The sequence below is a fragment of the Doryrhamphus excisus genome, chromosome 1 (assembly GCF_030265055.1).
Source record: "Doryrhamphus excisus isolate RoL2022-K1 chromosome 1, RoL_Dexc_1.0, whole genome shotgun sequence".
Taxonomy (NCBI): domain Eukaryota; kingdom Metazoa; phylum Chordata; class Actinopteri; order Syngnathiformes; family Syngnathidae; genus Doryrhamphus; species Doryrhamphus excisus.
In genome coordinates this window covers 30,051,231-30,078,862 of record NC_080466.1, presented here as the reverse complement: position 1 = coordinate 30,078,862, position 27,632 = coordinate 30,051,231, and the positions used below count along the sequence as shown (strand labels likewise).

Here is a 27,632-nt window from a genome sequence, read left to right as displayed (position 1 = left end):
AATGGGGAAACCTCACACATACTCAAAAGGGGCCCCAGAAGCATCCAAAAATGGCATAAAATGCCGGAGTTTGAGGGCGGTGATTTTTGACAAAAGAGATTAAGAGATTAAGATATGCCTTTATTCGTCCCTCAGTGGGGAAATTTGTATTGCACAGCAGCAAGAGTACAGAGTCAGATAAGCAGTACAAAATACACAATATAGAAAAATAAACAATATAAACAACCCAAGTATTAACAAAAATCAACAGTTTTTCCCAGAGTTATATACAATATAGTATGTTGATAATATGAAACGAGATGAGATAATATAAGATAGATGAGTTAATATGAGGCATTATGGAAATACTTCACATAGAACTTAGTAAGAAAAAACGTAAGGGGTTAGTATGTCGTTTTTTTAATTTTTTTCAACTTGCTGAAAATGCACTTTTCTGGTCAAAAAAACAGCGGAAATCTAACACACACTCAAAAGGGGGCCCAGGAGCACCCAAAAAGCGCATAAAACGCCAGTGTTTGAGGGCATTGATTTGTGACAAAAAACGTAAGGGGTTAGTATGTCGTTTTTTTTTTCATTTTTTCAACTTGCTGAAAATGCACTTTTCTGGTCAAAAAAACAGCGGAAACCTCACAGACACTCAACAGGGGCCCCAGAAGCATCCAAAAACGACATAAAATGCCAGATTTTGAGGGTGGTGATTCTTGACTGTATGTTGACTGAAGCACGCCACAGATGAAGCCATCCATCCATCCAGGAACTGTTTTAACCTGTGAAAAGATAGGACATTTAAAAAAAGACCTAGTAGTACGTGATAGACAAGCATGTGGGACATATGCATGGTATTTTCAGATTGGCCTATGTTGCAAAAACTAATAACGTTTATTTTCAAGATGAAAGAATTCATGGGGGGAATCATTAAATTGCAACACCGCAAAATTCTAACCTACAATTCTAACCACTCATAGTAGGATAATTAATGCAATATTTTCGTGATTAAGCATGGAAACCCTGCTTAGGACCTTCTAAATACTTCTAAATACATTATTAGAGCCTTTCAGACGTGAAATAACACCCCTATAGTCAAATTTACTATGTGGCCTGCGCAGTGTTTGTGATATTAAAATGTGTAAATCCCCCCCCACTCCCCAGATAGGAGAGGGCAAGGCATTTCTTTGCCTGTTTGAGATCATATTTACTCCATAAGAGTGCCCCCCCCACTACCCACCCCCTCCCTCCAGAGGCACATTTTACTTCATGGGGATTACTCCTGGCTGAATTACAGAATAAATTTGCCTTATTGCTCCCTGCCGCCTCTCTAAAGTCAGTTGGCTTTCTTCCGAAACCGCTGAGGAGGCAGCTGGGGGGGTCGGGGGGGACGCGTGTGCCTTCATGCATGCTCTATTACCAGCGTGTATACACCGACACTGGATAATCAGATTTATGCCTATCGGGGCCGAGCCAGGTGCCGCATATTATCGTTGTTTCCGAGAAGCCACACCATGCCGGGGGAACCTGTGATATTACCCCTCATTTGTTGGTTCCGATAAAACTGCTATACTGTTTGACAGTGATGACCGTTGTGGAGCGTTATGACTAACCTCTGTTATATTTCTTTCCTTGTTTTCTCCCTACCTTGCTACCTCAACCTACCTTGCTACCTTGTAGAGCAAAGATGCTGGCATCAGGACTTTGGTTATGTTGGACGAACAAGGAGGTAAGTGTGCATGGAAAATGGTTATATTATGCTATATTAATAATACTGTAACATACTGTTACATTAGAAATATAGTCACACTAGGAACGCCACATTTATGTACATAATGGAATGTAGAATTGTCTATTTGGAATATTGTAATGACTATTATTATTTTTCATTGACCAATGTTTGGGGTTTTGTTATTAACAATTTATAACAATTTCTTTGAAATCCTTTCACTCCAGGGTGATGTTTATATTTTCAGCTTCTTTATTTATTAACCTTTTGTTCCTTTTTAATACTTTACTTTTATTTTCTTTCTATTTGCTAGCGTTTTTTTTTTGTTGTTGTTTTTTTCTCTCTCCATTAGCCGACAACAGCAGCTGGACGTGTTGAAAGTGCCAAGAAACACACACACAAAAAACACAGTACCACAGTGCCAAAATACAGTGTAGTACTATTATGAGTATTACTATTTACGTGTTGGTGGCAGGGTGACTTTGAACATTATTTCAAATGTTGTTAGGTTTACTTATACATACTCCGTAATGACTCCAAATATAAGACAATTACATTGACTTTCAAAATGCGACTTTTACCATTGTTAGAGCTCTCTACATGTGAAATAACACCCCTATAGTCAGCTGACAAAATCAGAGATAGTATTTAAGACGTAAATAAGATTCAAGTTTGTGTTGTTTTTCAACAAATATTTTCTGGATATGTGGACAGGTTATTATTATGATAACAACTAGCGAGAAGGGCTAGCCATGCTAATCTGTTTGCGCTGGACTGCTCTGTCTCGCTGATATGTTATCAATAAAAAGCTTGGTTGAAGCAAGAGGAAAGCTTCATTCCTTCTCGAAGGAATTGTATTTTTTTACGACGTTATTCTCGTATATTTATGACTTTATTCTCATATTACTAGTTTTTTTCTCAGAATATTACATCATTATTTTCGTACTTTCGAACTTCATTCTCAAAATATCACTACTCTTTTTCTCTGAATATTACAACGTTATCGTGAATTTGCGACTTTATTCTCATATTACCACTCTTTTTCTCGTAAATCTGCGATGTTATTCTTAATTTATGCCTTTATATTCTCATAAATATACAAATTTTTTCTCACAAATTTCCGACTTTATTATCATATTACGACTCTTTCTCTTAGATTTATGACGTTATTTTTGTAAATGTATGACTCTATAATCTCAATGTTACAAGTTTTTTTTCTCTAAATCTGCAACTTTTTTCTCGTAAATTTACGACTTTTTTCTCATAATATTACGACTCTATTTCTCATAAATTTATGACTTTATTGTCATAATAGTATGACTTTTTGTCTTATATTTATGACATTATTCTTGTAAATTTATGACGATATTCTTGTAACGTTACGAGTTTTTTTTCTCGTAAATTTTTTCTCGTAAATTAATGACTTTATATGCTCATAATATTACAACCTTTTTTCTCGTAAATTCACAATGTTTTTCTTGTAAATTTACAACTTTAAAAGTGTACAACTTTATTCTCGTAATGTTACAAGTTTTTTTCTCCTAAATCTACAACTTTTTTCTCTTAAATTTTAAGATTTTTTTCTCATAATATTATGACTCTTTTCTCGTAAATTTACAACTTTATTCTCATATTACGACTCTTTCGCTTACATTTATGACGTTATGCTTGTAAATGTACAACTTTTTTTTCGTAATGTTACGATTTTTTTCCTCCTAAATCTGCAACTCTGCAAATTTACGACTTTATTCTTATAATATTACGACACTGTTTCTCGTAAATTTACAACTTTATCCTCGTAATGTAACAATTTTTTTTCCTCTTAAATCTGCAACTTTTTTCTGGTAAATTTCCGACTTAATTCTCTTAATCTTTACTTTTTGAGGTCAACTAAAAAGTCGCTGCCACTTCGATATCCATAGATTTATTCGGTAAAGACAAAATATTCGACTATAGTCGACTATGCTGAAACCATGAAAAGGTACCATCAGCATCTCTTTGGGGGGGGGGGTAAGACTCATAAAGCATTTGATTTGTCCCATAAAGCATCGTTAATTGCACCAACAGGGCCGTAAACATTTCCACTATTGCTCCTCCAACCCTGGATTTGTGTCAGCTTGCCCCCCCCCCACGGGACTCAAAAACCTTCAGCACAGCCGACTGAACAGCCTTCATTTACACTGCATGCCACACACTTTAATGAGCGTAGCACGCTCCGCGCCGCCGCCATCAAAACACTGAATCATGTAATAAGGTCCTTGATTAGCATACTTGCTAACTACCCCCGGGGATTTATGAATGGGAACATATTTTCATTGATGAATTCCACCATCCGCCATTTTAGCATGACGAAGGCCCAGAAAGGCAGGTCATACACACGAAACATCAACAAACATCGTTTCATTTTTGTCGAAGCTACATTACCCAAGATGACACTAAACGCATCACAGTGATTCCACAACAAATAACATTGACAAATATGAGTGAATATACATTTCCAAAGTAAAATGCATTTCCATGGTAACTGACTGATGTGGACCATGTGATATTACAACATTCCATATATTAAGGGCAGCGGTGTCCAAAGTGTGACCCTGGGGCCAATTGTGGCCGGCGGCTTTTTTTTTTTTTGGCCCATTTAACAAGAAAGCAGCAGTAATTTTCCAACAATAAAGTCAAAGTTAAAATTTGTAATCTAATGAGAATAACACTGTAATATTATGAGAAGAAAATTTCATTTTAGTTGACAAAAATGTTTTATAAATTAAATTTTTTTTTAATGTTTTTTATATTGTAATATTTTTTGGAAAATTAGGTTACAGAAAAAATTAATGTTAAATATATATATATATATATATATAATATAACATAGAAAATTATACAAATTAATATAGAATTTAAAATATACAATTTTGAAGAAGCAGCTTGAAATAGTTGGGGAAAAAAATCCCTGTAAAAATAGAAAAATCTGCAATAACCTTACAAGAATAAAGTCAAAATATTAAGGAAAAAAGTTATATTCTAATAAATAAATGAATGAAAAACTTAAGGAAAAATAATGTCATTTTAGTAGCATAGAGTTGAAATATTAACCAAAACTTTTCTTTGTTTCTCATATTCTGACTTAAAAAAAAAAAACCTTGAAAAATAAAATTGTTTTGGAAAATTAGGTTGGTGTCCAAAATATGTCCGATATTATCCAACTCTCAATTTCACCATATCACGGGCCGATAATTAACGGTACCTATAACAAAAACAAAATAAAAATTTTAATATAAGAAATGGAAGATAAAAAAGTTGTAAAATTTTTGAAAAATTAGGTTGGGGGGGAAAAACTCAATCATGTCAAATACATAGATAAAATCATACAAATATAAACATATAATTTAAATATGAATTTAGAAGAAGCAGCTTAAAATAACTGGACATTTTCTAAAAATGCAACAGTAAAAAAAAAAATTATAACTTTACAAAAATAAAGTCAAATATTAAGAAAAAAAGTTGTACTTTGTAAAAAATTAGAATTTTCATATATATCATTTAGTAACAGAGTTGAAATATTAATGGAATAATTTTTTTAAGTTTTAATATGAGAAACAAACTTTTTAAAAATGTAACGTTTTAGAAAATTAGGTTGGGGGAAAAGTATAATATTATTGCAACTTAAGTTAAAATATTATTGAAATATAGTCATAATATTGAGGAAAGAAAGAAGGGAGTTGAAATATTTGGAAAATTAACGTAAAAAAAACAACAGAAATGGGACGCAATGAACCAATAATGTTTTTTCAGATGCTGTTTTTTTTCTTGAAATATATATAAACAATTTATATATATATATGAACAAATATCCAGTATAAAAATATCTGCAAAATATCAAAAGTTTGAACACCTCTGCCTTGTGTTTCGTTAAATGCATCCCATGTAATACAAGCAGTACATATAGAAATTAATTCACCCGAGCGAATTTCTCCACATCATAATTGATATTTCTGTCAAACAGCCAATGACATTCATTCCGCTACTGTCATCCCTTTGTCCCGACCAGAGCAACTCGATCGTGTTGAAGATGGCATGAACCATATCAACCAAGACATGAAGGAAGCCGAGAAAAATTTAAAAGATTTAGGGAAATGCTGTGGAATTTTCATATGTCCATGTAACAAGTAGGTACTGACAAACGGGCCTCAAAAGGTTGTCACGTATGTGGTGGCGTCCAGTTTTTCCTCTTTTTTTTTTCTTTTTTAATTTAATTTACTGTTTTTTGCTTTATTTCGTCACAGTGAGTGTCTGAAGTTGTTGTCTTCTCTCCTTTTGTCCTCTTTCTTTCTTTCCTCCTCTATCTCTCTCTCTCTCTCTCTGATTCTCGTGCTTCGTTCTGTGGGGGATAAATGACTCGCGTTTAATCAGAACAACTGGAGCGCATCGAGGAGGGAATGGACCAAATCAATAAGGACATGAAGGATGCAGAAAAGAATTTGAACGATCTAGGGAAATTCTGTGGTCTTTGCTCCTGTCCATGTAACAAGTAGGTGCTGCTTGCCTTGCCTGCCTGACTTGCCTGCCTGCCGTCACAGAAATAGCAATTAACTCTTTTTAAAAAATAAAAAAAAATTAATTAATTGCTGGCATGATTACGGCAATCGGCTTCGAGTAGTCCTGCTGTGCGCCTTGCACACATCCATACCCACAGGAAGACCGTTCCCATATAATCCTACCTTCACGGGCGACACCTAAAGTATCCAAATCCAAACTATTTTGTCCTAGCTACAACAGTCAATAATATCTATATTAATATCTATGTGCCCGCATTCTTAAATAATAGTCAATAATACAAACAGAACTACCATAATGGCATCTAATTGGTTCCAGTAAATAATAAAAAATTTAATAAATTTTCATAGTTGGGGCATATAAGACCTATTTATAACCTTCTATATACAGCTTTTTCACATTAGAGTCCTCTAAAAATGAAATAACACCCCAATAGTCAACTTTACGCTCGTATTACTCAATGAAGTTGACATAAAAGACAAAAAAATTCGACATAATATGCGGTGGCTATTGTCTCGTCAGCGTATTATTACAAACACTTAGTGACCTATATTTTTGTATTTGAATGCTTCTTCTGAATGCCTTATATTTGTATTTTTGTTGGTTTAGCTATTTTTATGCTTAATTTAGCCCGGGAAAAATGTCAAACTTTGCTTGAATAAATAGATAATAAATAACAGCATTGATTATTAATACCGTATTTTCTGGACTATAAATCGCTCCCGAGTATAAGTCCCATTTTTTTGTGGGTAATTTATTCTACAAACTACTTGTAGTAAGTAAGATATGCTAACACAATGGTTATTCAGCTAAGTAAGATATGTAAGATATGCTAACACAATGGTTATTCAGCTAAGATACGTAAGATATGCTAACACGATTCTTATTCAGCTAAGTAAGATATGCTAACACAATCGTTATTCAGCTAAGTAAGATATGCTAACACAATGGTTATTCAGCTAAGTAAGATATGCCAACACAATAGTTGTTCAGCTAAGTAAGATATGTAAGATCTGCTAACACAATGCTTATTCAGCTAAGTAAGATATGCTAACACAATGGTTATTCAGCTAAGTAAGATATGTAAGATATGCTAACATAATGGTTATTCAGCTAAGATATGTAAGATATGCTAACATAATGGTTATTCAGCTAAGATATGTAAGATATGCTAACACAATGGTTATTCAGCTAAGTAAGATATGTAAGATATGCTAACACAATGGTTATTCAGCTAAGTAAGATATGTAAGATATGCTAACACAAAAATAAACATGAACAGAAAAGGTGTCCAGTGTTTATGTAACAAACACTTTTTTCATTTATAAGTCGCTCTGGAGTACAAGTGGCAGGATCAGCCAACCTATGAAAAAAGTGTGACTTATAGTCTGGAAAATACGGTGTATATATAATATTAATATAGTAATATATTCAAGGCGCAATATAAACTTAAATGTTAATGTGCGATACAGCCGATACCATTTCCCATTGTATATTTCATAACAAATACTTAAGAATGAAAAGTTCCATTCACCAATGAACACAACAACATGAACGTAGCTGAAAGAGCGCCGTCCTCCACATAAGCTCCGCTCCACTCAGCCAAAGCCGAGGGTTACCAGGAAGCGCCTCTCGTCCCGAGTACCCTTTCCTCCGAGCCTCCACTTAGGGCCTCATCTACTTTCTCTAAGTGTAGCCGTTCCTAGCATCGTCTAACATTCCCACAACAACACGTAACGACGCCAACGATCCTGGCGCTAGGACTTTTCATCTGCATGATCTTGATCTTGTCACCGCCACGCCGCTCTAACATCCACTCGACGCTCACCCTTTTTGCAGGCAACTAAACACCCCGCCCCCCCCATTACCTTTTACCACCGTTTGGGAAAGGACAATGACATGGAATGACTGGCGAGCATGATCCTTGGAATGCTCATGCATGCTTAACAATGCAAAGTCATGACGGCATTGCTGCACGTGATTGATGATGCTACGACCATTATGCCCATGATGTTGATGTATATGATGATTATGATGATTATGATGATAATGATGATGTACGATTATGCTATCGGCTACTAGCAATTTTTGGGGTGAAAGAAAGTCTGTTTACAATACACAAAAACAATTAATGGTCTCTGTATTAGCTAGCCATCGGCTATCACTCCCCTATAAACGTCTTTCTATGAGGTTATATTGAAAATATTGTGCATCAGACCAAGCTACGTAGCATCACTGATGCTGTCGCCAACATATGCTATCGCTAACATTGCCAGAAATCCTCGGATATTCGCGATGCGTTTTTTTTACCAAGAATTTTATTTTATTAGTTTTGATTCATTTAGTTTTATTTAGTCTCCATAATTAGGAGACCCAAATGCTTACCTCACTCACGGTGCAACTAAAAGTAACAAGCATAAGAAATTTACAAATTTTACAAATTTATAACCTGCAAGACATGCTGGGAATGCACACTTCCCCAAACATGAAGTTACCCAGCATACCTTGTGGCTTATACATTTTTTATTGTTTTTCATGTATATTAGTACATTAGCCCCATATAGTCTACGTGTTCCACATGTCTAACTTGTTACTTTTTGTCGCACCGTGAGTGAGTGACTGTTTTGACGATGATCTGGTTTGCATTGACGGTGCAGGTTTTCTCAGGACCGTCTTTCCTGTAGAGCACGGCACTAAATTAGCATTTAGCATTAACATAGCAATCCCCGGATATCCGCGATTCGGTCCACAAAATTGTGCGTTTTTTTTTACCAAGAATTTTATTTTATTATTTTTGATTTATTTAGTTTTATTTAGTCTCCATAATTAGGAGACCCAAATGCGTACCTCACTCACGGTGCAACCAAAAGTAACAAGCATAAGAAACAAATGTACAAATTTTACAAATTTATAACCTGCAAGACATGCTGGGAATGCACACTTCCCCAAACAGGAAGTTACCCAGCATGCCTTGTGGCTTATGCATTTGTATTGTTTTTCATGTATATTAGTACATTAGACACATATAGTCTAAGTGTTCCACATGCCTAACTTTTTACTTTTCGTTGCACCGTGAGTGAACGACTGTTTTGACGATGATCTAGTTTGCATTGACGGTGCAGGTTTTCTCAGGACAGTCTTTCCTGGAGAGCACGGCACTAAATTAGCATTTATTGTTCACTTAAGTCCATCTCCCGCGGGGGGAACCTGCTCACATGTAGGTCAGCTATATCAGATAGCGGAGTGGCCTGCCGGGAAATAAAAGCATGTTTTTGTTCCGACGTTCGAGTCCATCCATCCCATTAGAAATAGCACTTTACAGACTTTATTTCCTAATTCTAAAGATTCCGACTGGCCGTTGTTTTTCCCCCTAATAGCCTCAGATTCCAGTCTTATCTCCGTGATAGACGGGAGTTCACCTCAGCCGCAGTATCGTCCGTACTTGCGAGATCTAAATCGCATCATCTCCGTTCAATCACCGCTAAGCCGATTAAACTCTGTTTAGCATCCATTCGGGAAGAGGAGGAAGAGTGTATTTTGGAACAAAATGAAAAAGATGAGGGAAAACCGGACAGATGGGGAAACAGCAAGTACAGAAAGAAAGAAAGAACGTGTCAGCAGGGACTGGCAGATAAGTGAAGCCTTGCCTTGGTCCAATTCTATTAATAAAAGCCATGTAGGAGGCTGAGTAGTCACCATCCCTCTTAGTACTTAGCACTGCGTGGTAACCCGGCAACTCGGACTCGGAGACTGATTTGTTTGAAGACAGAAAATTTTAACTCGGTTCCGTTAATTGACGGTGCAGCAAAGGGAACATAAAACTGCTTAGGAAAGTTGATATACAGGAAAGAATATGTGTAGGTTAAATAAAAGTAAAATAAAGTAAAGAAACAAAAAGTACATATAATGCCATTCTGTTTTAAGGTCACGATTCCGTTAATTGACGGTGCAGCAAAGGCAACGTAAAACTGCTTAGAATGGTCGATATACTGGAAAGAATATGTGTAGGTTAAATAAAAGTAAAATAAAGTAAAGAAACAAAAAAAGTCTTTACATTTTCGAAAAGTACATATAATGCCATTCTGTTTTAAGGTCACGATTCCGTTAATTGACAGTGCAGCAAAGGCAACGTAAAACTGGGCCGCATCAGGTTTTCCAAAAAAACAAAAAAACGCATTTATTAAAAACAAAAAAAAATTTTAAACTTCGCTTTGGTTCCAATTTTCTACAATAAAAGCTCTGATAAAACATTCCACTGTTCTCAAATATCTTAATTTTTATTTTTCTACACAAAATAAGATGAAAAATAAATAAACAAATCAAGAATAAAGAAAATCAATCAATCAGTAATAAATAAATATAATAATAATAATAAAACGGCAAATAATAAAAACTTAAGAAACCACATATAGTTGGTGGGTAGACAAATTATTTTTTTCAGATTAAAATGAACAAAGCATTATTAGAGCCCTGTAGACATGACAAAACACGACTATAGTCACATTTATACTCTTTTTATTTACAACATATTGCGCAACTGCAGGGTCTTGAGACACATGCTAACTCGCAAACTAGAGAGCTAGCGACCTAAACGGTAGCCTTCAAGTTATTTCCTTTAAACTTAAATAGCCAAAAACTTACCACTTCCACACGGATAGGGAGGATAACTATTAACAGTTATTTAACCTTTAACATGAACATTAATCAAACGTAATCATTTTTTCTAGGTACATGATACCATACAGCATCCATATCAAACTTGCGCGGGGCCGCACTAGCATTAAACTTTCATATCAAGGCGGGGGCCTCAAACACGTGGCCCGCAGGACACTAGTTGAACGGTCCAGATCCAATCGGTTCAATGCCGGTTCAATTGTCGCAACCCATCCCAAACTGTCCACAAAGTCTGAACAAATAAACACCAGGTTTCATCAGTTTGGATTAAAATAGATGCTGAGTAACGACTACAGGCCGGGCGAGCGTCCGATTCCCTATCTTTGTTAGCGCAGCTCTATTTGTCGGTACACGCTTCCTATCGTTTTGTTAGCGCCGATGTCGTTATCGCACGCCTCGCTGCTATAATTAACGACACAGAGTGTGATGGAGGATATGAATCGGGGCGGGGTTTTTTTGACAGATCCAAGAATCGCACATGGAACCTTTTTTTTTTTTTTTTTGGCTCTCTTGACTTTTTTTCAGTTTCTTTTTTGTTTTGTTGATTTGTTTTGCTATTTTTGCATTAATTGTTGTCCCTCCTCCGACAATGTGACAGTCCTGTATAATCCATGTTGTTTGTCTAGCAAGAGATTGTTTACTCTTTGTTGTTTTTCTGTCACCTTTTGGGGGATTCGACTGTGGTGTCGGTGGTGGTGGTGGGGGGGGAGGTGATGGAGGATATATATCACAGGATATCATGTTGTTTTTTTTTGTGCATGCTATATAATAGAAAACAGTGTTTTTCAACCACTGATCCGCGGCACACTAGTGTACCTTGAGAAACCGTGGGGATTAACCAATATCACTTTTGATAGTTAACATTGATTAATCATGGTTAATTTTACATTTTCCAATGTAAAAAAAAAAACGTGGCGCGGCTCAAAAAAGGTTGAAAAACACTGATGGACACTAAGGATGTCATACAAGACAAGACATAGCATCACTCGCCTTGCTATTAAATTTAATTTAGTGAATGAGCCTGCCAGTCCATGCCTGCTATGCTTTGCTTGACTTAGTCTAGTCTAGTCTAGTCCCTGACTAGATGCATGAAATCAAGTCATTTGATATTGATCTGTATGTATATATATATATATATATATATATATATATATATATATATATATATATATATATATATATATATATATATATATATACTCGTCTGACTGTCGAGTAACTGTTTGATTCCATCGGCCAGGATGAAGAGCGGAGCCAGCAAGGCCTGGGGGAACAACCAGGACGGGGTGGTGGCCAGTCAGCCAGCCCGCGTGGTGGATGAGCGTGAACAGATGGCCATCAGCGGAGGCTTCATCCGCAGGTAAGAGGGGCGAAGTCGCGTGAAGCAAACCTGCGACATGCGACCTGTACGTGGTCATGCTATCATTTGAAGTTTGTTAGCAATTTCCTGTGTATCGTGTAATAATTGTGTATCGTTAAACACGGTCATGTTAGCATCATAGTCCATGGGTGCATGAGTGCTGCCGGTTCTTTTCATGTATAATTATTTTTAAACTAATGTGACAAACTTGCAACTTTTTATGGTCGTTTGGCGAGATAATTGTGTATCGTTGAACATGGTTAGCATTATAGTCCATGGGTGCATGAGTGCTGCCAGTTCTTGTCATGTATAGATTATTTTTTAACTATCAATAGTGACAAACTAGCAACTTTTTATGGTCGTTTGGCGAGATAATTGTGTATCGTTGAACGTGGTTAGCATCATAGTCCATGGGTGCATGAGTGCTGCTCGTTCCTTTCAGATGAAGATGATTTTCAAATTATCTAAAGTGACAAACTAGCAACTTTTTATGGTCGTTTGGCGAGATAATTGTGTATCGTTGAATATGGTTAGCATTATATTCCATGGGTGCATGAGTGCTGCCCGTTCCTTTCAGATGAAGATGATTTTCAAATTTATCTAAAGTGACAAACTAGCAACTTTTTATGGTCGTTTGGCGAGATAATTGTGTATCGTTAAATATGGTGGTGTTAGCATCATAGTCCAGAATTGCATGAGTGCTGCCGGTTCTTTTCATGTATAGATTATTTTTTAACTATCAACAGTGACAAAATTAGCAACTTTTTATGGTCGTTTGGCGAGATAATTGTGTATCGTTGAACATGGTTAGCATTATAGTCCATGGGTGCATGAGTGCTGCACGTTCCTTTCTGATGATGATTTTCAAATTATCTAAAATGACAAACTAGCCACTTTTTATGGTCGTTTGGCAAGATAATTGTGTATCGTTAAACACGGTCGTGTTAGCATCATAGTCCATGGGTGCATGAGTGCTGCCGGTTCTTTTCATGTATAGATTTTTTAACTATCAACAGTGACAAAATTAGCAACTTTTTATGGTTGTTTGGCGAGATAATTGTGTATCGTTGAACATGGTTAGCATTATAGTCCATGGGTGCATGAGTGCTGCCCGTTCCTTTCAGATGAAGATGATTTTCAAATGATCTAAAGTGACAAACTAGCAACTTTTTATGGTCGTTTGGCAAGATAATTGTGTATCGTTAAACATGGTTAGCATTATAGTCCATGGGTGCATGAGTGCTGCCCGTTCCTTTCATGTATAGATTATTTTTTAACTATCAATAGTGACAAAATAAGCAACTTTTTATGGTCGTTTGGCAAGATAAATGTATATGGTTAAACACGGTGGTGTTAGCATCATAGTCCATAGACTGATGACTGAGGATGGGAATTTCACTGCATTTCTATTTTGTGCTTGTTTGTGTTGTCAGGGTAACAGACGATGCCCGGGAAAATGAGATGGATGAGAACCTGGAGCAGGTGGGCGGCATCATCGGAAACCTGCGCCACATGGCCCTGGATATGGGCAACGAGATCGACACCCAGAACCGCCAAATCGACAGGATCATGGAGAAGGTACAAACACTTTTTTTTACATGGATTCAAAAGTGTGGAGTTTGCATCTTCTCCCTGTTCTCTCAATTTTTAGGCCGTAATTGTGAAAAAAATAGACTTTGAATTGATATTTTCATAGTTACAGCATAGAAAAACTGTCTAAATGCGTTTAACATTATTAGAGCCCTCTAGACATGAAACAACACCCCTATAGTCACATTGACATTCATTCATTCATTTTCTACCGCTTATCCTCACGGGGGATGCTGGACCCAATCCCAGAGGCGGGGTACACCCTGGACTGGTGGCCAGCCAATCACAGGGCACATATAGACAAACAACCATTCACACTCACATTCATATCTATGGACAATTTGGAGTCGCTAATTAACCTAGCATGTTTTTGGAATGTGGGAGGAAACCGGAGTACCCGGAGAAAACCCACGCATGCACGGGGAGAACATGCAAACTCCACACAGACGACAGAGGGTGGAATTGAACTCAGGTCTCCTAGCTGCAAGGCCTGCGTGTTAACCAATAGTCCTCCGTGCAGCCTTAAAAAAAAATTGAGCAAGAAAATGGATCATTTCATAGTTGCAAATTGTGATTAATTAATTTGAAAACCGTGATTATTCAGATTAAAAATATTCCTCATGTGGCATCCCGAGTTAATACTCCATACACAATATTTCATGTTTAATATTTATTTCATTAAAGAGTGAAAAGTGCTCCAACAGTTAACGTTTCATCATTGAGACATGTACCGAAAACTCACGCAGAAGGTGCAAACTCCACACAGAGATGGACGAGGGTGGAATTGAACACAGGTCTCCTAGCTGCGAGGCCTGCGTGTTAACCACTCGGGTCACCCTGCAGCCTAAAAAAAAAAAAATTGAGCAAGAAAATGCATCTTTTCATAGTTACAAATCGTGATTAATCATGATTGATTAATTTGAAAACCGTGATTATTCCGATTAAAAATATTCCTCATGTGGTATCCCTAGTTAATACTACATACACAATATTTTATATTTATTTCATTAAAGAGTGAAAAGTGCTCCAACACATTCATCATTGTGACATGTACTTGCAAACGCCACACAGAGATGGTTGAGGGTGGAATTGAACTCGGGGTCTCCTAGCTGTGTGGCCTGCGCGCTAACCACATTGATTATCACACTTATTATCCAACATAGTAGACAAAATAAGACTAAGTACGCCATTTAAGACTTAATAAATAAGACTCTCATGCTAGTGTGTGTCGCTATAAATGTGTTCCCTATGGGGACGTGAGTAAGGGACAGACAGGAAGTGACGCCAAATGTTTCAGTGGGTAACAACCACAACCAACCCGCGTGAAAAGCCTAACGCTTCTGGTGCTAGTAGAGATGGCCGAGGGTGGAATTGAACTCGGGGGGTCTCCTAGCTGTGTGGCCTGCGCGCTAACCACATTGATTATCACACTTATTATCCAACATAGTAGACAAAATAAGACTAAGTACGCCATTTTAAGACATAATAAATAAGACTCTCATGCTAGTGTGTGTTGCTATAAATGTGTTCCCTATGGGGACGTGCTTGAGGGACAGACAGGAAGTGACCTCGAATGAGTAAGGGACAGACAGGAAGTGACGTCGAATGTCAGTAATTTCAGTATTTCTGTGGGTAACGGCCACAATAAAATATTGCTTCTGGTGCTTGTGTGTTTCACCGAAACATTACAGTAGCATTACCGACCCCTAGATAGTAAAATAGTAAGGTTTTTGTTTACATGTGGAGCTAGAGACCTACCTTTTGACTATAACAGAGTAGGCGTGGTCGTGGGTGGGTTCTGCGAAGTCCTGTGGAGAAAAGAACGCAGATTTATTATGAATGAATGAATGAATGATATTTAAGGAACATTTCCTCTGGTGTCCCACAGGGACAGTTCTAAAAAAAGTGCCTCTTTCTGGTCCTTCACAGGCTGATTCCAACAAGACCAGGATTGACGAGGCCAACCAGAGGGCCACAAAGATGCTGGGAAGTGGCTAAAAACAAGTCAACCCGCCGAGCATGGAAATGAAACCCCCCCCCTTATTGACCCCACCCCCCCATCCCCGACCCCTTCCTTCCGGCATCCGGCGCTGCACGTCATCATGGCGCCGCCATGCTTTTTATCATATCGACCTTCTAGGTTTGCACACATGCACATATCACCTCCCTTCCGCCATTGTAAATGTCGTTACTGTGTGTCGTCTGTACGGCTTTTTTTTTTTTTTTTCAAAAAAAAAGATTATTTCTTATACTCCGTGCATCGTTTTTTTTTTTTTTCCAAAGGTTGTATATAGCGCTGAGGTAATGAGGTAATGCTCACCTGTGAACTTTTTATTCTCTCGATCAATATATATATACTATATATAAATATTATACTATATCGTATAATATATAGAAATATACAAGCACACTGCTACGGATGACAAGTATATCATATGGAATGCTGTTTTGTTTTCATTCCTCCTTTTTCAGTAATCTCAGTATTGTTGTAGTAAAAAAAAAACGGTGTCATTCCAAGTACGCTTCCCGTCATGCTCCTGATGATTTAGCGGGGGGGAAAAAAAGCGACATTAAATAAATTAAAACTCCATTTTTTTTTCTTCCCCTCTCCATGGCAATCATACTGAGTTTGCTGTTTTTAGACAATGTGCAACTAGACTCTCTGTAGCTGTATTAGGCATTGCATTGCATTCCGAGTGATGTGAATTGTGCGTTCTCTGCATGATTATTATTATAAAAAAAAAAAAAAAGGTTAGATTTTAGTCTTCTAAATAAAAGCTGTCTGAAAAAAAAATATATATAAAAAAAAATAACACAGAAGTAGCGAATTGATTAAAAAAAAAAAAAACGCATGCTCAGTATTAGGACAAAGGTGTTCCAATTCTTCCCTTGCGAGTTTGCAATAGTGCCACTATATTTCTGTCTTGATATATTTACCGACTGTGACCATCTAGTTGTAAAATAATGCAAAAGGTGAACAAAAAAGCAAGACACAAGACGACGATTGGGGGTTGTATTGCAAAAAAAAAAAATTTTTTTGTAAACGATTATGCAGAAGATAAGCGCTGGAAGAGGAGGCCGGGGTTGTGTACTGTAACATAGGTTTTGGATGCTCTGAAAAAATAATAATAATAAACGTTTGCAATGTAAAGCAAAGACGCATATTTCTGAGAGACCTTACTTTTATAAGAAGACTGTACCTGTAAGTTTATTCTCCCCGTGTGGTTTGTTATTGGTAAAAAAAAATAATAATAATAATGTTAACAATAAGATACATCCAAACAGGAAAAAAAAAAAAAGGGTTTTTGTTGCTTCTGTACTTTAGAGCTATGCACACCAACTCTCTCTCAAAATGTCCCGTAGTTTAGAGTAAAGTGACGAAATACCACCCCCCCAAAACTGAATGACACAATAGGTTCAACTGTGAGATTGATGTCCTCAAACGCATGTTGTATTCAAAGACTTCCCTTCTCTGTATCCTGTCAGTGTGTGTGAAGTGGTGGACATTTTGTAGCTAGCTGAATTGATTAAAAGTAATCGACCCTAACATGTGTCTGTCTTTATTCATCTCGTTCAAGCATATAACGAATGTAGCGTCACCCTATCAGGGATTTTTGAAAATACCGTATTTTCTGGACTATAAGTCGCTACAGAGTATAAGTCGCACAAGGCCAAAAATGCATCATTAGGTAGAAAAAAACATACATAAGTCGCACTGGAGTATAAGTCGCATTTTTTTTGTGGGTAATTTATTTTATAAACTACTAGAGTTGTCGTGGAATGATTACTATTAAAGTAACTCGGGTGTCCTTGGTGTGAGGCCTGCGTGCTAACCAGTTTTAACATTATTAGAGCCCTCCAGACGTGAAATAACACCCCTATAGTCACATTTACCGTGTGGCTTGCGCGCTGATTGTGATATTAAAATGTGTAAATCTTTGCAAACTCCACACAGAGATGGCCGAGGTTGGAATTGAACTTGGGTCTCCTAGCTGCGAGGCCTGCGTGCTAACCAGTTTTAACATTATTAGAGCCCTCCAGACGTGAAATAACACCCCTATAGTCACATTTACCGTGTGGCTTGCGCGCTGATTGTGATATTAAAATGTGTAAATCTTTGCAAACTCCACACAGAGATGGCCGAGGTTGGAATTGAACTTGGGTCTCCTAGCTGCGAGGCCTGCGTGCTAACCACTCATCCAACGTGCAGCCCTCCCAAAATATTATATTAATTAATAAGGGATCCTACTTTGAGGAAAATCACTAATCATACAGAGATGATAGCTTTTTAAACTAGCAATGATTGGCATCAAAACAATCATGGCTGACATTGTGGTTACACAACATGCAGTTTCAATGCGCTAGTTAGTAGTAACTGGAGGAAAGGGATGTGTTGACATCGAACATGGATACCAGCGCAGTGACAATGGCGCATCGTGTATCCAGACACAGAGGGAAGGGCGGGGCTCCACCGCAATGTGTCACCCTCGCACCCGACACCGCACGTCACGCTGACATGTCATGTCCGCACAGCCGGGGTGTTTGGACCGTGTTTTTAAGGCGTTATTGTGCTGTGGTGACAGCTGGGAAATTTATATCCTTTTATTCTGTAATGGCCGCCGCTTTTAAGTAGAAGCCTGGCGAGCGCTTCTTCGCCGTCAATCCACACCCTGCCGCCGCATCCTCGGAGGCACGAAACGACCTCTGCAGCCATGCCGGCATGTGCAGGGTCATTATTCATCAAGTGGGTGCGTTTAAGGGTAAAACCTGACACCTGCTGGCAGTGACCGTGTATTGCAACTGGTCATTCCCAGCTATTAGAACTACTAACTATATAAATCATGTCTTTTCATAGTGGAATACATACATAGACATTTGAATATGTAATATTCTACACTAGCCACTAGGTGTCAGCAATGAGAATGGTGAGAAGTATTCTACAGAACAGGAAATAAGAGGAACAAAGCATTGTTGCAATCATATTTGCTATTATTATTATGTCTACTAAATTGGGTAATAGGAGTGTAAAGGTGACTATAGGGGTGTTATTTCATGTCTACAGGGCTCTAATAATGTTAAAAGGCGTATTTAGAAGATGGTAAATATTTTCGAAGAGGAAAAAGAAGGAAGGGAACAAGGTTTTTCACAAATGAATTCACAAAAAAACACAGCTAGATCCCTGACATCACTTCCTGTTCTAGTCACTAGGTGTCAGCAATGAGCATGGTAAGAAGTACTTTACAGAACAGAAAATAAGAGGAACAAAGCATTGACACAATGCAAACAGTATTATCATATTTGCTATTATTATTATGTCTACTAAATTGGGTAATAGGAGTGTAAAGGTGACTATAGGGGTGTTATTTCATGTCTACAGGGCTCTAATAATGTTAACAGGCGTATTTAGAAGATGGTAAATATTTTCAAAGCGCTCTTATGACACTCTGGTGTGATTTGTCTGGCGTTAAACGGAACGGACGATCATTTATCATTTTAGCTGATTTTTTTTTATCGCAAATTTGAAGTACAAATGCAAAATCTGAATTTTCGGACCCTCAAACAAACACACACACACACACACACATACCTGTGGTGTGACCTTTACAGTTGCTCATGTGGAGGTGGTTCCTGGTAGTTTCTCACAGAGAACTTGAAGCCATGGTTATGAAGGCGATCGATGAGGCTGGTTTTGTAAAAGGCGCTTCCTGGTGTGTAAACTCCACCCCTGTCAAAAGTCCAGGGAGCGAGGAGAGGAAAAGGAAGGAAGAGAAGACCTGTGAGGATACACTTTGAACATCGCGCCTTTAAAAATAAAGGTTTTTCAAAAATGAATTAATAAACGATGATTGTTTTGGAGTTGACTACACCATACCATTAGTCTGAAAAATGCATATTCAAGCAAATGTTACTAAATTTAACATTTTCAAGCAAAACAATGTTCCAAATGAAGCAAGTCCAATTATTAATATTTTAATTATTTTATATTATATATATTTTTTTATTTTAGAATTTTTATATTTATATATATTATATAATTTTAATTATTATTAATTATTTAAAAATATTAGAATTATTTTATATATAGTAGAATGAAAAATTACAATAAAGGGCATTATAATAATTAATAATCAATTATCAATCATTATCAATCATCAATAATTAATATTAATTAATTAATATTCTGATTCTGATAATTAATAATTTTAATACTTAATATAAATAATATAAATAATAATTATTATATTAGATTTATTTATCTCACATTATCAGAATCAAAATTCTACTATATGTAAAATGACAATAAAAGGCATCCTGATTCTGATTCTAATAATTAATAATTTTAATAATTAATAATAACAATAATTATTAGATTTATTATCTCACAACAGCCACAATAATCACCACCAGAAAAACACAGGGTAAAGTCGTGGCTGTACTCCAGCTAAATCCCTGACATCACTTCCTGTTCACATTCCGGAAATAGCAAGTCTTATTTACGTCTTATGTGGCTTATTTCCCCTGATTAGACCTACTAAACTAGGTAATATGAGTGTAAAGGTGACTATAGGGGTGTTATTTCATGTCTAGAGGGCTCTAATAATGGTAAAAAGTCATAAACAGGTCTTCTGTTCTTCACATCCAATAATATTCTGTTTATTAATATTGCGGAAGGAAATTCAATTATCGCGGTCGGGTCCGGAACTAATTAAATCGGGATAAAGGGACAATTAGTGTCCAGCTTTAAGGCTTCACTGACCTCCTGGGAAGAGAGTGTCTTTCTTTCAGCAGAGTGACTGCTGCTTGGACCATAGCGTTCACTGTAGCCACATAACCAGGTTCTGGAAAAAAAAATCGAAACATTATTTGATGTTGAAATGACTTCCAAGATTTACACTTCAAACCATATCTACATATGAGCACTTCACTCTTACCTGCTCCCAAGACCTGAGTGCAGATCTTGGCGTTGGGTGGTCCTTGTGAAGGGTCTGTACCCTCCGAGTAGCCCTCACCGAAAAACATGATGCTGAAGCAGGTGTCTTCTATCTGCCGAGTGAGAAGACTCCAAGATGAGAGACGGACTATCAGCACCATCAGCGGACTAGATAAGATACGGGTACAAAACATTCCCTTACCTGTTTCATCGTTGGACCAGCCTTGCTGAACAAGCCGAAGGAGAAAAACCTTGGAAACTTGGGGGAGGGAGGGGGAGAAAACACCAAGTCAGTTTCTTTATGGTAACTTAAATAGAAAGGCACTATCTGTGGGGAAGTCAACACGTGTGCAGAGTACAAAAAATGTGTACATGTTGGCAGGTATGCAGAAGTTGTGTAATAGTGTGATATGATGGCAGCCTGTATGTTGCCATGGTACAGGGGTGAGCAAATATTTTGACTGGTGGGCTGCATTGAGTTAACAACATTTTTAACAAAAAATATTTTTGAAGAAAATTGTTAAAATTGTTAACAAAAAATAATTTTCCTCGAATTTTTATTATTTTTATTTTTTTTTTAATTTTAAATTATTTGTCTAATTATTTGTCTAGTGTTCTACTATCAGCTGTATGTTCTCATGTCCCTTCTTTCAGGACCACATCAAACTCTTCATTCATTCATTTTCTACCGCTTATCCTCACGAGGGTCGCGGAGGGTGCTGGAGCCTATCCCAGCTGTTTTTGGGCGAGACAGGTGGACAATTTTTAGGCCGTAATTGTGAAAAAAAATAGACTTTGAATTGATATTTTCATAGTTAGAGCATAGAAAAACTGTCTAAATGCGTTTTTTTTACATTATTAGAGCCCTCTAGACATGAAACAACACCCCTATAGTCACATTGACATCAGCTGTATGTTCTCATGTCCCTTCTTTCAGGACCACATCAAACTCTTCATTCATTCATTCATTTTCTATCGCTTATCCTCACGGGGGGAGTGCTGTAGCCTATCCCAGCTGTCTTCAGGGCGAGAGGGGCGGGGTACACGCTGGACTGGTGGCCAGCCAATCACAGGGCACATATAGACAAACAACCATTCACACTCACATTCATACCTGTGGACAATTTGGAGTCGCCAATTAACCTAGCATGTTTTTGGAATGTGGACATGCAAACGCCATATAGAGATGGTCGAGGGTGGAATCGAACCCGGGTCTCCTAGCTGTGAGGCCCGCATGCTAACCACTCGTCCACTGTGCAACAGATTCTCTTCTTCAAACAACAGTTTGAGACAGAAGTTATGGGCGGATGTTGTGATGTTTTTGGTACCAGTGATGATACTATATGATAATATCAACGTACCGTGGTAAGGAGCTTCCTGCCCAGGCTGAACTTGACCATGATCCAGAAGAGCAGTCCACCACAGACGAGCTTGACAAGCGAGAGGAGGCCCCCCACCCCAACGTATGCACAATACTGGATCTGCGGATGGAGAATGGAGGGGGCGTCGTAAGACAGTGAAAGAAGAGGGGGCGCTAAAGAGCTATGGTCCCATATGCTCTCGGACAGGGATTTGAATAAATGTTATTCTGCCTTCACTCAGAATTAGTGGTGGGCAAAACCGTTCATTTCAGTAAAAAGATCAGTTCATTTCGGTCAATTGGTCGTTAGCCTGTGATCTCCCACTGTGCATAGAACCGGTCAGTCGTGTCGTGGGTCAGTCCGTTCACTCATGTTCACGTTCGTTCCGACTCAACAACTCACCAACTAGTGCTGTGTTGGTCATGAATAAAACGGCCGGCGGACTGAACGGGTATTTTATGGGCGGTTCATTCGTTCACAAAAAAAGAACTAGTTCTTTTGACCCGTTCGTTCACGAACGGCACACCACTACTCAGTACCCACTGTCTAATATAGAGGGTGTAGGAGTAGATAATAAATGTCTTATAAAATTTAAAAAAATAATAATTAAAATAAATAAATTTCAAAAATAAATTAAAAATAAAATACATTTTAACAAATTAATTAATTAAAAAAGCATAACATAAAAATCTAATTAGAGAGCTAATTAAAAAGTGTTTAGGAGCTACTGGCTGGAGACCCCTGACTTACCGCGTATGAAGTCAAAGAGTCGGGACCGCTAGTGCTCCTCCAACCTTGCCTGCCCCAGGAAGGAGCACTCATTGGCGGATACACTTTGTCCCAAGCACCGCTTGTGCCGTGGAAGAGCGGATGTGAGGGCGCTGCGTTTATTATACTATAAATTATACTATAATTGATATGGGCAGATCATTTAGAAATATATATTTTTATTAACCTGTGCATGTGTTTTGTGGTTTATGTTTTCAGGGACTAATCAGGGACTTTCATGGATTAATCGATGCATGGAAAAACAATTTTCTAGATTAATTGATTACAGAAATAATCGTTTTTAGCACACAGGATCTTAATGGTGTGGGCTGATTCCGACATATTAGCCTCTTTCCCTAAATCCTTCCTTTCCGACGGCATGTTGGAGCAGAGGGAGACGCTTCATAATATTATTGGAACGAGGGCATGACAAATTATTGATTAGATGGAAAAGTGTAGTTTCCACCCCTCTGGCTTAGCATGAATGATATATGATGCGAAGAAAAAAAAATCACATGAAATAATAGAGGTTGGCGTGATTCAGCAAATAGCCTTTGGGATCCGTATTGGTCTTGGAAAAGTGATAGTTTACTGTTATGTAAACAGCAACACATTCAGGATACACAACCTTAATAATACACACACAAATAACTGTTCTTATTGGAGTATATACTCGGGTTAGTACTTACTGGGGAACGATGTTCCTCCTCAAAAAGGAAACGCTGTGTTCTCTTGACCACGGAGGGGTCTGAACCCATAAACGGGATGGCATATTGCATAATCTCCTTGCTGAAAAACACACAACCTCTGCACACACACACACACACACACACACACACACAATAATGTGAGAACATCTTACAACATAACAAATATTAATAAATACTGTCAATGTATAAACCATTGATATATACATTCATTTGTACACAACTGGTCTGCCAGGGAATAAGAAGACGTAGCAGGTGACGTGAATATTCGGATCCCTCAAGATTCTGTTTTTCAAAGTAGCGACTAGCGACAACTCTAGCAACTTTATCTGGTCTTATTTAAAAGGGGACCTATTGTGCTTACTTTTTGACCCTTTGTATCGAGTTGTGGACTCCTATAGAGCAACGACACGCAATAACCTGTCTAGATCTTGCAGAATCTGCACTTATTCCGGCTGTATTTCCTTGGATTTGTGCTTCCTGCCCAAACGGTCAGTTTTAATTTATTACACCCACTCTGCTAATATATCAAATATAGGGTGTAGGAGTTGATAATAAATGTCTTATGAAATAAAAAAATAATTAAAATAAATTAAAAAAAATAAAATAAATAAAAATAAAAAAATTAAAATAAAAAATAAATAAATAAATTTTAAATAAATTTAAAAACATGCCCAAGGAAGAGCACTCATTGTCGGACACACTTTGTCCCAAGCACCGCTTGTACCGTGAGAGGGCGGACGTGAGGGCGCTGCGTTTTACGAACTGCAGATAATCTCGGCATAACATCGGTAGAGGAAATGTGGTTCTCTCAAACCTCGGAAGCGGAGCTTGGGGGAGGGCCCGAGAGAACACGTTCCTCTGTGACATCACAAAGGAACAGTTTTGCAAACGCCCTCTGAAACCGAGCGTTTTGAGACATCCCAAATTTCTTTCAAGGGCTCACTTCCAAATGCGCAAAGCTCATGATCGGGAACTTTGGCATCGTTTAACACGGAAATAAAACATTCTAATTACATTTATAGGTTAAAAAAGTGGGGAAAAAAAGCACAATAGGTCCACTTTAACACAAGCTTGCATTTGTAAACATGTTTGTTTTCACCTTCACTTTGTGTCTCTCCCACAAGGTCCATAAAAATTACATATACATGCGTCATGGCAAATTATGCAAATTAGACAATGACCCCTGTTGCTCATGAACACATTAATGGTATAGTCCAAAATTGCTGGCTTATAACCTTACCTCGGACGGACTTTGGTTCCCACCACAGGCAGCGGCTTGTAGCCAAACTTCCTCCGCAGCTGGCGAAGGGAGCTACTGTCAGCAAAGCCGTGCACGGCCGACTGCCATGTTGCATCATGGCCGCAAGTACCCTAAAAGAGATTACATACATAAATATTTACATCTCTGGTGCAGATTTGTTGACTAAATTGCTGTCAGGACATAAACAGTACAGCTATTCCATGCAACGGCCCCAATTAAATTCAACTTAAATTTGACTTTTAATGCACTAGAAATGCTAATTTGCTACAAATTACCTGAGGCCCGCAGTTTATAGTCAGGAAGCTTTCCACTGCAGTCAGCGTCCCTAAAAAAAATATGCAAGAATCCATGTACTGCATCAGTATTTCCCATATACTCATATATCATTGAGTCTGACCTTTAAAGTGTGTCTGAGTGTAAATAATGCCCAGGTCTGCTGGTATGGAGTCAAAGCCACAGCTACCGATCACATAGACTCCTCTGTCCAAAGCCTTAGTGTGGTACTGCAGCTGCATGCTCTCCAGAAACTGCCAACACAAACACACACATGTTTTTCCCGTGCATTCATTTATATGCGACAACTTCAAAAATACCTCACCTGGGGCTCTCCACAGATGTCGATATAGTGAGTGCCGTTCTCCACGCACGCGGCGACAACCGGCTCGCCATGAAACCTGTACTGTAGCATCAGTTTTAATAGTGAAGTTAAACTTTCTTTGAATCGGGAACATCGAGAACAGGAGCTATAAAACACTTACTGGACCCACACAGTTGAGAACAACCAGGCCCTGTTGGCACATGACGGCCAGAGATTCTTTGTCGGAGACGTCTGCTATGATGATATCAACGTCAGACCTCAATTCTGGCATCGCTGAAAAAATGGAAGGCATTATTTCATTTCAACTTTTGTCTTCCTATATATAATATTTTTACTTTATTGTTGTAACACTGTAACTTGTTCCACAAGCTAATTTTTTCAAAAATTACAACTGTTTTACATAACATTATGACTTGGAAAAAAAATATTCCGTAATATTTCCACTTTATAGTGCTGTCTTTTATTTCTATACATTACTATTGTACTCTTACCGGCATTTACTCCTTTTTAATTGTGAATTACAATGACTGAAGCAAAAGGTTTTTACCCATGTATAAAATCAGCTATAAAATACACTAAAAGCAATAAGTTACAATCAAATTTGCTTCTCATGTCTTGGTTACCTTCTTAGGCTTCCTCATCCATGAAAATATTGATTTTAATACTTTTGGTGTGGGCATGTAGGCCTTTTTTTGTCACTATACCCCTCCATTTCTATTTCCAAAAATGGTAAAAAATGAACCTCAAAAGAATCATATTAATAAATTGAAGGTTCTTTTGTTACCTGGCTATTATTTAATGCTATAGAACATATCTCTTAAATCAATTAGTTTTATTTATTTTCTCATTTTAGTATTAATCACGAAAGAAACATCTATGGTGTTCGGGTGAATTTTGACCCATATATGTTAATGTCAAAAAAGGTAGAAAAAGTTATTGTTTTCAGCAACAGAACTTTAGTATAAATTGAAATAAAAAAGCAGAACAGGTCCAGATCTTGGTTCACTGTAATTCTTCTTGTCATTTCTTCTGTCATTCTTTCCATGATCCAAATTATAAATGTTAAATCATCATCATAATCAAAATGAGTGAATTCACTTCACATGTAAACTGGAAAAGCGGTCAAAATGAGAATCCCCTAACTGTACACTTTTGATTTCAGTTTTGGCTCAAAATATTGCTTTATAGTCATATTATTATAGCCGGGTCAAAACCGACCCTAACAATACAGTGTTCATAATTTCAACCAGAGCATTTTAAAATGTAGTAAAAAATTGTTTTTTTGGTTTTATTTTGTTGAAATAAAGTTTCCTGACAAAGTCAAAAAGCCTTGATGCAATAAACAAATGTTATGTGATTATTTTTTTGCATTAAAAACATTAATTAACATTAATGCACACTCAACATTTTGAGGCGTTTAAGTGGAACATCCGGGAACTGGCAGCGTACTACTTTTTAGCCCCTACTTCTCAGTGTGCACTTAGCGTAAGGCTGTGTTTCAAGCTCGCGCACTTACACGCTTATAAGTGCGCGAGTGCATTCCCTTAGACACACATACACGCTTATTTATATACACACTTACCTAGCTTGTTAGCCACCTGCTTTAGCACTGCCTCCAGACGGGCTCGGCTTCTCCCAGCCACTGCCCATGTTAGACGGTCGTTTCCAGAACTTTCCGCCGCGTACCTTGCCACTTCTTCCGCAATAAACTTGCCAGTGAAGCCCGAAGCACCGAAAACAATGATGTGGTACGGTCTGCTGGATGTCACCGCTTCCATTGTGGTACAGTTCCAAAGTCGCTCCGAGTCACGTCATTTCCGGTTATGTCATGTGGCGCTCGCTTTAAATATATGTAACTTATTCTATTAATTTAATAATACTGTCATACAATATCCGTTTTTATGTCAGGGAGGACTAAAATCTGACAGTTATTTTGTTTTTATCTGGTTTCTACAACCGGTTAGCAAATATAGCGATTGCATGCATATCGCCACCTAGTAGACACGAGTGTAGTGTTCCTGTTATAAGTGTTCCGTCCTTTCCCATTGACGCCACAATTGGTTCCGCTTAAAAATAATAGTGAGACAACATAAAAATAAAGCGAAATTATC

General features: G+C 37.6%; 2 protein-coding genes across 7 annotated transcripts in view; one reads left to right on the top strand and one right to left on the bottom strand.

The window, feature by feature from the left end:
- Nucleotides 1-17,439, top strand: part of snap25a (synaptosome associated protein 25a) — a 39,181-nt gene extending 21,742 nt beyond the window's left edge. For 2 of the 3 annotated variants that reach the window (XM_058064537.1, XM_058064547.1), the window contains exons 4-8: nt 1,666-1,714; nt 6,125-6,242; nt 12,183-12,302; nt 13,736-13,880; nt 15,822-17,233. In XM_058064537.1, the coding sequence (XP_057920520.1) occupies nt 1,666-1,714; nt 6,125-6,242; nt 12,183-12,302; nt 13,736-13,880; nt 15,822-15,890 (501 nt within the window). In that variant the 3' untranslated portion in view covers nt 15,891-17,233. Of the gene's footprint in view, nt 1-1,665; nt 1,715-5,762; nt 5,881-6,124; nt 6,243-12,182; nt 12,303-13,735; nt 13,881-15,821 lie in introns of all 3 variants that reach the window. The other variant, XM_058064556.1, reaches the window with a different exon arrangement.
- sccpdhb (saccharopine dehydrogenase b) lies at nt 32-27,520 on the bottom strand. Of its 4 annotated transcripts, XR_009124244.1 has the most exons (15): nt 27,104-27,520; nt 25,682-25,794; nt 25,522-25,602; nt 25,321-25,450; nt 25,199-25,248; nt 24,903-25,033; nt 23,642-23,759; nt 22,185-22,304; nt 21,026-21,082; nt 20,825-20,936; nt 20,650-20,731; nt 19,480-19,617; nt 15,651-15,700; nt 14,635-14,736; nt 32-767 (listed from the first exon to the last, which is right to left on the bottom strand). XR_009124244.1 is itself a non-coding variant. In XM_058064520.1 (13 exons), exons 1-12 carry the CDS (start codon nt 27,297-27,299, stop codon nt 19,494-19,496), a joined length of 1,314 nt encoding a protein of 437 aa, XP_057920503.1. In that variant the 5' UTR covers nt 27,300-27,520; the 3' UTR covers nt 14,472-15,700; nt 19,480-19,493. The 4 variants fall into 4 exon arrangements, 1 of the variants encoding a protein (XP_057920503.1); XR_009124395.1 differs by lacking the exon at nt 14,635-14,736; XR_009124192.1 differs by lacking the exon at nt 32-767 and having other exon boundaries at nt 14,482-14,736.
- Between the last annotated feature and the right edge of the window lie 112 nt (nt 27,521-27,632).

Coding starts and splice junctions, on each gene's coding strand:
- sccpdhb (XM_058064520.1), bottom strand. CDS start 27,299: ATGGAAGCGGTGACATCCAGCAGACCGTACCACATCATTGTTTTCGGT. Junction 25,795..27,103: donor GCAGGTGGCTAACAAGCTAG/GTAAGTGTGTAT, acceptor CCATTTTTTCAG/CGATGCCAGAATTGAGGTCT. Junction 20,937..21,025: donor CTGGTCCAACGATGAAACAG/GTAAGGGAATGT, acceptor CTCACTCGGCAG/ATAGAAGACACCTGCTTCAG.